Source organism: Anabrus simplex, chromosome 1, assembly GCF_040414725.1.
Source record: "Anabrus simplex isolate iqAnaSimp1 chromosome 1, ASM4041472v1, whole genome shotgun sequence".
In the NCBI taxonomy this organism is placed as follows: Eukaryota; Metazoa; Arthropoda; class Insecta; order Orthoptera; family Tettigoniidae; genus Anabrus; species Anabrus simplex.
Genome location: NC_090265.1, coordinates 348,946,427 through 348,959,387, shown reverse-complemented (window position 1 = coordinate 348,959,387; position 12,961 = coordinate 348,946,427). Strand labels below are relative to the sequence as shown.

At 38.2% G+C, this 12,961-nt stretch overlaps 1 protein-coding gene across 1 annotated transcript in view; it reads left to right on the top strand.

Annotated features, from left to right (window-relative positions):
• The window catches only part of LOC136866038 (RNA polymerase II-associated protein 1), a 379,305-nt gene that overhangs the window by 309,505 nt on the left and 56,839 nt on the right, over positions 1-12,961 (top strand). The window contains exon 21 of the mRNA XM_067142667.2: positions 1,700-1,808. Within this exon, the coding sequence (XP_066998768.2) occupies positions 1,700-1,808 (109 nt within the window). The remainder of the gene's footprint in view (positions 1-1,699; positions 1,809-12,961) is intronic.

The window sequence follows — 12,961 nt, the reverse complement described above, 5'->3', positions numbered from 1 at the left end:
CCTCACAACGACACACAGATGCACCGCTATTTACTTTGTTTTGAGGGGTCACCTGATGGTTTAATGCATGGCTACGCCTACAGATGGAGTATAACTTCGATTTGACCTACCCTGAGTAGCTAAGGTCTCAAGGTATGCTGTACGACCATTGGAACCCGATCTACCAAATTAATGTTCACATACCAGACGTTACAAAACATGTTCCCCTAATTTTTTTAAACTGTGTATTATATTATAAAAATGTATTAGGACTACTTCTGATACTAATATCAATGAAACACATATTTTTCCCTTCTCTGTGGCTGTTGCATCCAAGACGTGTATTCTTCTTACATGCCTATCTATTTATACACTGTCTGTATTTTACTTTCTAGTCACTTGAGAATTTAAAAATTCAAAAGACAGTGCTGTCTTGTTTTATGAACTTGTATAATTGCTTCCAGAAAGTGGAAGCACAGAATCTATCTTCCAAAACAGATGGGGAGTACAGCAAAAAAAAAAAAATTCCTGTTCACATTGCCTCCCAGAGTGAAGAAAATATGTAACATAATTACATGTGGCTATATTTAATCCTTCCACTCCGGCATAGCGAGTAAGGAAGCATGATCATCTGGATGCGAGCAGCGGGTGGCTCGCCGAGCCCACTGTACGGGATACTTGTTTCGCTCCACTCTCACGTCCACAGCTGGCTTCAAAGTTTATAAATCCATACTCAACTCCCTCCAGTCCCAGTTTATAAAACTCCTACTGGGAGCACTCCCTTCCTCCGCCAACAGTGCTACTGTTGCTGAATCTTCTGAGCCTCCATTAGTCTCAAAAGAGTACAAGAGAACTGTCACAGGAGAAGGCTGTGCAAGGCAAAAATCTGAAGTAGGTGACAAAATTTTATGAACAATGTATTTATACTCCCTTCTTGTATAAAACTTGTTTCAGAATCTTTCATACTGATTTCTTGGAGGATATTTGCTGAAATTTATCCACTGCTTTTCACTTTTGAAACACCTGTGTTGTGCTACAGGCTTCGGCAGCCGGCACAATTCCTATCTTCACCACTAGATGGGGGCTTCATTCATTCCGTTCCTGACCCGGTCAAATGACTGGCAACAGGCTGTGGATTTTCATTTTCATTGAGTACATAAGCAACATCACATTCTATGCCACTTTCTAAGTTTTGTGGCTTACCACAGAGTGTCTTGAGATACTGTGGTTCATTATTTCCATTTCCATTCTAGAATGCATGCAGTTAGTGTGGGAGTTCTATTTGTAATTACCTACCAACCAGCTGTTGCCGGCCCTGTGAAACTGGCAGAGTATTTCATTAATACCCAATGCTGGCGGTCTGATCGGACCTCCTTGGCAGCTGACGTGTTAATTTTGTGTTATTCTAGCTATTGTATGATCATTTACAGTACTTCTCTCAACAACGGCTGGGCTGAGTGGCTCAGCCGGTTGAGGCGCTGGCCTTCTGACCCCCAACTTGTCAGGTTTGATCCTGGCTCGGTCCGGTGGTATGTCAAGGTGTTCAAATACGTCAGCCTCGGGTCAGTAGATTTACTGGCATGTGAAAGAACTCCTGTGGGACTAAATTCTGGCACTTGGCGTCTCTGAAAATCATAAAAGTGTTAGTGGGAGATAGCGCCAACAATTTTATTACTATTATTTCTTAACAACAGACTGGTATTTGAATTCTTCCTTGCAGGCAGTGACTTGTTCCTGGAACCACGAGTACATGCCTTACTAGCTGCTGGTCTTGCTCATCTGATGCTCCACAATCACAAGATAAAGTTCCCAGCCTCTTTTTATGACCTGTGAGTATTTCTGTTTTTCATGTCTGTGATAATCTTGGGTGGTTTGAATTAGCTTTTCTTCTGTTATTACATTCATGGTAGAGGTGTGCATTGAGTCTGAAAGAGTCTCAAAACCTATATAAGCCTGAGACTCGCCCAAATATGTTAGTTCATATGAGCCAGTAGTGAGCTGTCTACATGGGCTCTAGTCTGTTTGAGCCATATCTGAACTCATCTGAAATGAGCTCCTGGAAAGCTCATGGGTCAGTTGTAACCCAGGCTCAAACACTCACAGTGTTGTCAGATGAAGCTTTTCACTTCCTCCACATGTGGCGAGGAACAGAAATAGCTACCAAGACAAATTTCGGTTCGGTTTCATCGTGTGGTTAACTTTTCAAAGAATTTCAATTTTTTTGTGAGAGTAAAATGTCCATTGTTACCACAATACACAATTCATAGAAGTGCAAGACTGTAATTCACCTTTTAAACTTTTCCTTTTTAAATTAAGATTGTCTTTCTTGGTGTTGCAAACAAATTTTCAGTTAATTCAAAAAATTCGATTTTTTTTCCGAAATACGTTGTGGCCATATATTTTTTGTAAAAATACTATGAACAATCTTCATATTCTCAATTTTCCATTAAGAAAGATACAGGAGAGATATCTTAAGAATAACAAAATCAGGATGCTTTTTTTCTTTTTTCCAAAATCTAGTATTATAAAGAAGAGAAAATACTTCCTCTTTTTCTGCGAAAGAAAGTATATAAAACTAAGTATTCAATTAATGTGTATTTAATCATCAAATCAGGTTACAAAAACATAGTCATTTTCCTTGGGGGAAAAAAATATGTGTACAAGTTATTAAAATTTTGTATTATGTGTACATGCATTTGAAACAAGTCATAAACAAAATTAAAAATAGAAGTTGATTTCCCCTGAAAATAAGGACTATAAAGTTCATATGATATCTGCATTTGTGGAAATTAACAGGTCATCCACAAGATGGTTAAACCATTTGGATCATTGCTTGATTTTCAGCTTCCAGCTGATCAGTAGCATGAACAGAATGAGAAACTAAAATTCCTCCAAGGATATAATTGTTGTAACTGCCAAGTTTGTTACTTACTCCAATGTCTTTGAATACTTCCATGATATTATAGCTTGTGTATGGACAGTAGTATTGCTTGCTGTTCCAACTGGTATCTGTGTGTATGAGAACATTTTTCTGTAATTTTCTTTTGAGCCCAGAAAGTTTTAAATATGTCACGGATCTAACAGCAAGCAGTGATGCTCTGATTTCTGGCTCATTTATTTTTACAGATTCTTTATCGAAGGTATGAGGCAAAATTAAGTTGATGTTATGGGCGCTCGAGGATATCTATTTATCATTTTGCAAGGCCTTCTTAACGTTAACCCATTGCCTTGCAATGACGGAAATTTCCGTCATTGTCCACGGGTTGCCATAAATGCAATGACGGAAATTTCCGTCCAACCTCTTTATTGCTTTGTTGAGGTTTCCAAGGATACATATCGATATTTCCTTGCAATCCCAACATGTCTACGAGATGTTGGTAATCGTATTTCAGCTATCTTTGCCCTTCAGCTATGTATTTCGCCGCCAAAGAGTCTAAATATGATAGAGTAAATTGCCGCATAAAGCTTTAGTGAAGACAACATCATGGCCGAGTCGGATGAAGCTCGAACATTACGTTGTTTGGAGGAAAGCGATGTCAGTGACGGTTTTTCCGATGAAAGTGATACTGAATTACCTTCAAGTGACGTTAGCATTAGTAATTCCGAAGAATTAGATGACATTATTGAAGAAAATGAAGACGGGGACGCAGGTGGGCGTGTGCATAACCTAGAAAACTGAAAGTGTACCAAATAATATGTGGTGTAATCTTCTTGCTACCACAGAGTTCAGTTCTCCAAGCCCCATAGTTTTTCTTCTGCTGAAAGAAGGTATTGATCCGGTTTGCCAGTCTTGTATTTATTATTATTATTATTATTATTATTATTATTATTATTATTATTATTATTATTATTATTATTATTATTATTATTATTTCGTTGTGCCTGACTAATGAGTGCAGTTAAACTTATTTAAGTTAGCTCATGTCGTGTTTTCCTTTTCCCAAAATCTCTTCATCTTCTCACTGTGGCTTTTCTTGCGAGGTCTGCTATTACTGCAGAGGAAAAAATCCCAAGGGAAAGAACAGGGGTGAATCCCGCAATGAATGTGATAAGTGTAAGGTGGAACTGCATGTATATGAGTGTTTTATGATCTACCACACTGTGTTGAACTATTGTTAGAATGTGGACTGTGTTTCAGTGTGTTAACTTGCTGTAGCAAAAGTGTTCTCTTTTAAGCCAGATTAAATCGCAATGAATGTATATTTATTTTCAAGAAAAATTGCAGTTCATTGGGTTAAGTCCCTCTTCCATTTTGAATGTAATATTATTTATGGCTTCCTTGGTTAGACCTTACACCTCTGATCTTTCTTCCAGTTCAGTTAGAATATTTTCTTTGGTTTTTGGGCTGTCTGGGAACTTGTAGGTCATCACAACATTGTTCTTCAGTTTCTAACCACCTTTAACCCTCGTTGTGCCACGCCTATTTACAGTGGGGATGCTAAGAATGCCACTCGCTTTATGACCAAATTGCAAGGCTGAAGAAGATGAACCATAATTTTCCAAATTCTAAATCCAGATAATTGATTATTGTCCCAAATTGCTCAGAAAGTTTGACTGCATTGATATTGACAGCAAATAATACCAACTAAGGTCACATTTGGAGAAGAAATTTTTCTTCCCTGGGAAATTAGCATGGAGCAGATGATATTGTTCAAGTTCAGTCCTACAAAAGTTACCTGAAATATGTAGGTGCACACCTAAAAATGATGTGTCAGGATGTCTTATGATGTGTACTTGCTCATAGTCACATGTACAGTAAAAATAACCCGGGATATTCTGCTTGTATTTATTGAATTTTTTTAACACTATGTACAAGAAATGCTAGTCCATGTTTCGGTATAGTTTTCCTGTCAACAATGCTCTTTGCTCTGCAGTAGCAGAAGAAACCCAAACAATAATGTGATATTGAGTCGCACAGTATCCAGAATTTTATCCCCCATTTGTGATGTTTTTTGTTTGGAAGGTACTGCCAAGAAAGAGGAATACATTTTGTTCCAACAAGTGACTCATTTATGCTAAGGTGTTGGCGGGGAGTGTAATATTCTTAACAGGTAATGGTGTCTGAACAAATTGTTGGTGTGATCCACAAGAGGACTGAAGCGATCACTTGGGTCATATTTCTCATAGCCTGGTTGAAACAACGAAACATTATTCACAACGTGGAATAATTTCAGTATTAACTGGAATCTCTTCCTTGAGAAAACATCTTTGAAAACCATGGGATGACTGAAGAATCAGTGTTCCAGTATGAAGATATTGTCGGTCTGCATGTAATTCCTATCTATAACAATACAGTGATAAAACCTTCATTTCCATTAGAATAACAGGCCGCCACTGCCTTACATGGGAATTCGGCTTCAATTGTTGTGTTAACCTCAAGAATTGAGTAGCATATCTATTAGTTTCTGTCACCATTAGCTGTCACAGATCCTGAATAAAGAAGAAATAAAAATGCGAAATAGGTTTCGCTTTATAAGGCAGGACATTTGGAGCTGGATTTTCCAAGTAGGCAGGTGCAGGGTGATGACAAGTGTCACTTCCTATGAAAACCTCCTGAAACACAGATCTTTGGGGAGCATTACTACTATCACCATCATCATCGTTATCCTCATTCTCAGGACCGTCATTTACTCCATCACTAAGATCAGAATACCCCAAGCTGTGAGATATATTCACAGCACTTACTCGCACGGTTCCTGCCATAACCTCGCTGCTGTCACTGTTACTGTTTTTTGTTATTTGCTTTACGTTGCACCGACTCAGATAGGTCTTATGGCGACTATGAGACAGGAAGGGGCTAGGAGTGGGAAGGAAGCGGCCATGGCCTTAATTAAGGTACAGCCCCAGCATTTGCCTGATGTGAAAATGGGAAACCACGGAAAACCATCTTCAGGGCTGCCAACAGTGGGGTTCGAACCCACGATCTCCCGAAATACTGGATACTGGCCGCACTTAAGCGACTGCAGCTATCGAGTTTATTCTATTTAATTACCGTACATGTACATGTTTCGAGAGCCTCCGCTCTCTTCCTCAGCGGTGCCAAATACTAATTATCTTAGGACTATGGTTCATTGGTATCATATTTCAATTATATATTAAAATATATGAATTTTAAATTAGTTACAATATTACTCTAAGTTTTTCTTTTGCCCATTTACATTGTCATTTGTCACATATTTTACCAGAATTTTACCAATCATAAATGATAAAATCTAATTAAATTAATCTCTCTATGTTAATTTATGTCCTTATTAATATCTGAAAATATTAACTCTTTCTTCATCTTCTATAAAATCTATAAAATCTATCTCTATCCTGAATTTTAAAATAACAAATAATAAATAACTACTCTGTAAATTAAATTAATAAATTACATTTATGAAGTTCATCATTTTTTAAAAATATTTCTTCTCTCTTCTTTCTTAACACCTGCTTTAATTTTCTAGACTTCTTATGAATCAGAATTTTCTCCTCTTACTCTCTTCCAATTCCTTAAATAAACAAAACCAAACAAACTAAAATTTAGAGACTTTTTACAAAAAAGAAAACGAAGACTCAGATATTTGGAGAATTTTCATTTAGGTCTACTTACTTCATTCCTTTAATTTATCCGCAAATTGAAATGATGTGTTGTTTCTAAGGAATGGCAAGTTCAGTTTAATTAAGGAAGATCCGACGAACGTAGTTCAAAATTTTTTTAAAAAGATGTTGAAAGAAGTAACATTTATTATGGACTCAAAGGATGCGAATAGTCTAATAAATATGAACCCGGGAATGCCCACCATGAGAGCATTGCCCAAGATCCATAAACAGGACATTCCCATAAGACCGATAGTAAACTATAGAAATAGTCCAACGTACGGGTTAGCCAAATTTATACAAGTATTTTTAAAAAAACACTTTAAATTCACAGCTGAGACAACAGTCAGTAACACAAATGATTTCTGTAATAAAACAAGGTTTATTGAAATGGAAGAAAATTACACAATTCATAGTCTAGATGTTAATGACATGTACTCCAACATCCCCACATCTAAAACAATAAATATTGTTAGGAAAAACTTAACAGAGCATAGCGGTTTAAGTAAAGTAGAGGTCGAAGAATTTATCAAATAGTTAGAATACATAATAGAGAACAATTATTCAACGGCAAGATATACAAACAGGAAAAGGGATTGGCTGTGGGTTCCCCGGCTTCGGGTATTCTGGCGAATATTTACATGGACCATGTTGAATCTAATAAAATAATTGGGAAAATTAAGGGATTAGTCAAATGGTTGAGATATGTAGATGATGTGTTTATTATCATAGATGAGAAAGAATTAAGCCCGGCAGAAATACTAAAAAGGGTGAACGAAATAGACGAAGATATCAAATTCACAATAGAATCAGAGGAAGGAGGATCACTGAACTATTTGGACGTCAAAATAATGAGAAATGGGAGGGAATTAGAATATCAAGTTTATAGAAAAGAAACGACCACTAGTACAATTATTAGGAAGGACTCCAACCATCCAGGACAGCAAAAGAAAGCAACATTTTATAATATGATAAACAGAGCCCTTAAGTTTCCCTTAAAAAGACAAGCGTTTGAAAAAGAGATGACCACCATATATGAGATCACGAAGAAAAATGGATACACCAAGAAATATGTAGATAAAATAAAGGACAAGTTAATAAATAAACAAAAATCAACTTTGAAAAAAGAAAAGAAAGAAAGAAAGGAGGAACGTAGCGGTAATAACTTTCCATGACACTCACTCATACAGAATAAAAAAGATATTCAAGGGCATTGAGGTTGCGTTTAAGACAAACAACAGTAACAAGAAAATTTTATTTAACTCGCATAAGGTCAACAAATCCGACAGATTTAGTAAATCAGGAGTATATTGTATCAAGTGCCAAAATTGTGGGAAAAAATACATTGGACTATCAGGGAGGAGTTTAGAGACGAGATACAAGGAGCACGTGAATGCGGTAAAACATAGGAGGTTCTCAGCAATGGGCGAACACATGGAACACAATCATAATTTTACGGAAATAGACAAAGATATGGAAATACTGCACACGACAACAAAAGGAAAACTAATGGACGTTCTGGAGAAGATAAATATAAATATATATATTGATCAGAAAAACAATAATGAAAACAACTTAAATGAACCATTAAATGAAGAAAATGCAATGTACAAATTGGCATACAATCTTATAAGGAAAGAAAGAAAGAGAGAGAGAAAGAAATAGTTCCGAGCCACAAGTACGCTTCCCCTCCACCCCCCTACATTACGTAACCGGCAGCACAGCGACTAGTAGCAGCGAGCACAACAAGGTCATTGACAGCAGAGAGTAGAACACGTTTGTTTTCAAACTAGCACAGGTATATATTGAGAGCAAGGTTAAAATTTGACATCAAGACGAACTGAAGTAAGTAAAATACAATTCTCTGAACATCTAGATATCGTCTTTTTTATAAGAAAAACACGTCGCTAAATGTTGGTTGTTAGTTTGTTTATTTAAGGAATTTGACTGTTAGAAACAACGAGCAGATCATCGTGCAACCAATAGCAAAGTAGCAACAAGGAGGGAAGGAGGACATATTGTTTGGGTTCAGACAAACATCACATCATTTCAATTTGCGGATAAATTAAAGGAATGAAGTAAGTAGACCTAAACGAAAATTCTCCAAATATCTGAGTCATCGTTTTCTTTTTTGTAAAAAGTCTCTAAATTTTAGTTTGTTTGGTTTTGTTTATTTAAGGAATTGGAAGAGAGAGGAAGGAGAAAATTCTGATTCATAAGAAGTCTAGAAAATTAAAGCAGACGTTAAGAAAGAAGAGAGAAGAAATATTTTTAAAAAATGATGAACTTCATAAATGTAGTTTATTAATTTAATTTACAAAGTGGCTATTTATTATTTGTTATTTTATAATTCAGGATAGAGATAGATTTTATAGATTTTATAGAAGATGAAGAAAGAGTTACTATTTTCAGATATTAATAAGGACATAAATTAACATAGAGAGATTAATTTAATTAGATTTTATCATTTATGATTGGTAAAATTCTGGTAAAATATGTGACAAATGACAATGTAAATGGGCAAAAGAAAAACTTAGAGTAATATTGTAACTAATTTAAAATTCATATATTTTAATATATAATTGAAATATGATACCAATGAACCATAGTCCTAAGATAATTAGTATTTGGCACCACTGAGGAAGAGAGCGGAGGCTGTCGAAACCTGTACATGTTCGGTAATTAAGTAGAATAAAGTGTATAAAGTATTGACAAGGCGGAAAATTATTTTATAGAAATTTGTGTATAAGTCAATACGGACCAAAATGGTGAAAATAGTCAATTCTTCAGCTATCGAGCTCGGTCACTGTTACTGTATGAGTCATTATTTTCAGAAACACTCCCATTAAAGGGTGAAGTGTTAAAATACTCCACTACTTTATCATCATTCACAAACACATCAGTGTCAGCATCATGCCTTGCTGCCATTTTCACTAGCTACTCGGCGACACTTCATAAAGCATACACCAAGTGTTCAAGCACTGATAAAACCCGAACAAGCAAACATAGTGACAATCTGCATGCAATAATGAAAATTTTCTGCCTTTATTATCCTACAACAACCAGTTTTTCCACCCATCAACGAAACAGTACTCAGTAATTAGTGTTTAAGGCATTAGCGAGAAGAACGCAATCGCACTGCCAGCAATTTTAGCGGGAATCTGGACGTGATGTGGGATGAATGAGAGATGCTGGAGCTCATGCTTGCAAGTGCAGCATTGGACATGACTTCTTGGCTTGTTTCTTTCAACAGTTAATAACATCAGAAAAAATGTCTCAAGAACTTGGGTAGTAAAATAACTAACGATGGCAGAAGTAAGGAGGACATTAAATGCAGATTAGCACAAGCAAGGAAGAGCTTTCTTAAGAAAAGAAATTTGCTCACTTCAAACATTGATATAGGAATTAGAAAGATGTTTTTGAAGACTTTCGTGTGGAGCGTGGCATTGTATGGAAGTGAAACATGGACGATAACTAGCTCGGGAAGAAAGAGAATAGAAACTTTTGAAATGTGGTGTTACAGAAGAATGCTGAAGGTGAGATGGATAGATTGAATCACAAATACGGTTTTCGGAGACGCCGAGGTTTTTCTTAATTTCATTGAATTCAGTAATTTATCGAACATTTCTCCTGGTAAATTATTCCAATAATTTCTCTTCCTATGATGAGGTAGGTTTCCCTTGGTACATTATTCCAATAATTTCTCTTCCTATTTACCCATTAACGCCATGCGTTGCCTATGGCAATGATTTTTGCACCTTTTTCTTTTAGTACTGTTGGCAACAAGAAATAATCTGGAAGATTGTAGTGTCATCTAACGGTTAAAGACGAGTTCGAAGAATCAAGTAATCACATTTATTTAATTTTAAAATCTATTGTTGTGATACAAGGAATGGTGTACTGTTGATTATTTTAAAATTATTGCAAAACGGCTGCCAGCTCTGCCAGCTTCATGTAAGGATATCAAATCTATAAATGAAGTTCTTTTATTGGATTATGTTTACAATAGTGTTGTGCATAGTTCATTGTACACTGACTGAGCAAATGTCATGGGATAGCGGAGCACTGATGCGCAGGTGTGATGTCTGCATACCACACGCTCCCTGTGCCAGCGGCAGTTGTATAGGAGACCTTGTGAGCAATGGCTGTGCATGCGACAGGTGTAACATGGAACATCGTCGTGAGCTGACACCGTTCGAACGGGGTATGGTGGTCGGTGCCCAACGGATGGGAAGTGCCATTTCGGAAGTGGTGCGGGAATTCGGCTTCACATGATCAACCGTGTCCAGGGTGTATTGTGAATGGTTGAATGCGGGTGTCACCGTCCACAACAGATGAACAACCGGCCGTCCAGCCACCCTTGATGACCGTGACCGGCGACATCTGAGACGGATTGTCAATAGTGACAGACGGGCAACCGTGCAACAAATCACGGCTCGATTCAACACAGGCCATGCTAGACACTTCTCCCAGTGGACAGTCCATAGGAACATGGGTTCTATGGGATATGGGAACCAGCGCCGCACACTGGTGCAACTGTCAACCCAACGTCATCGGGCACAACGCCGCGCATTTGTCGCCAGTCACCAGGGATGGACACTGGAACAATGGGGTAACATGATATGGTCAGGCGAATCACGATTTCATCTGCACCATGCCGATGGGAGGCACCATGTATGGCGCAGACCACATGAAGCAATGGATCCCGCCTGCCTCGAAGGTGTGGTCCAGGGCGCTGGTGTGTCTATTATGGTCTGGGGTGCATTTTCCTGGTATGGAATGGGCCCCCTAGTTGTTCTGGAAGAGACTTTGAATGGTACGTGGTATGTTGAACTGCTCGGAGACCATCTCCACCCATTTTTTTCCTTCCAGCGCCCAGACAGTTCTGCGGTGTTTCAAGATGATAACGCGCCACCACATCACTCCCACGTCGCCCGGGAATGGTTCCAGGAACATGCAGCAGAGGCCCAACGACTGCCATGGCTACCCAGGAGCCCCGATATGAACCCTATCAAACATATCTGGGATGTCCTGGAACGCAGGCTCCGTGCCATGGATCCTGCAACCACGAACAGACAAGCATTGCCGGCCGCTCTGCAAACGATTTGGTGTCAGCTGCATCCAGAGGACTACCACGGACTTGTCGACTCACTTCCACGGCGTCTCACTGCAGTTCGCAGGGCCAGAGGAGGCCTCACCCGCCATTAGGTGACTATGATACAGATGTTGATTCCCATGGGGAATCTGAAATATTTGTTCCGAATGAGTAAATTTATAATACCAATACAAATGGTCCAATAATGGATCATTTATATAGGTATTAGGTGACTATCCCATGACATTTGCTAAGTCAGTGTATACTTTGTACGCATTTGAAATAATACGGGTGCACAATGCCATAATAGTGCTTCTTGAATAAATGGCAACATTAGGCATTTATACTAAGTAAAATTGCTGCAGCTGTCAGATTATGCTACTAATACTAATTCATAAACCTTCCTTGCAGGAAGGGATTTTCCCTTTTATAAGCACTGGATATACTGACAAGATCTCGGATGGTGATATTTTTGTGGAACCGCCCGTTGTAAATGTACTTACAGGCGAGGGCTGCTGGTGATGAAGATGATTGTGGGCTTATTGATAACCTCAGCTCTCAACAGTTACGTACCAGTGCAGTACCTTTTGTCTCTACTGATTCAAGATTTGTTTCAATTCCCAAAACTGCAAAAGAGCAGATAACTGATAGAGAAAAGAATAAAGCAAATTATTACAAACCAAGATGAACTGAGGGGGCTGATTTTGATGTAGGGCGACTGTTGGCATTTCTGGAGTGTAGTTGTTTTTTTGTTCTACAGCCAGGTTCCAGCCTTGACCGTCTCAACAACATGCCTCCAGGTGTGCCGATCCTCTGCTTTCATCCTCCATCAGCTGACTCCAGTTCCCCTTAGTTCCTTCTCCACTTCATCCAGCCATCTCAGTGGGGGGTCGTCCCACTCTTCTGGTACCATAAGGTTCTGTAAAATGTCACCTTCCTACAAGGATCATTTTTGTCCTTTCTATGCACATGCCCGAGCCATCTCACTCTTCTTGCTTTGATTTCGCTTACAATATCACGTTCCTTGAACAGTAGGTATATTTCATGGTTGTACCTTGCGAGCCAGCATCTGTGATCATTGATTGCTCCGTAAATCTTCCATAAGATCTTCCTCTTAAATATGGCCAATCTGCTCATGTCAGTTGTCCCAAAAGCCCATGTTTTAGAGCCATATAATAGAACTGGACTTATTAGGGTCTCATACATTTTAACCTTAGAGCTACGGCTTGTGTATCATGACATTAGGTTTCTTTTTAGTCCGTGGTAACATCTATTTGCTATTAGTATTCTATCGTGTATTTCTGCAGT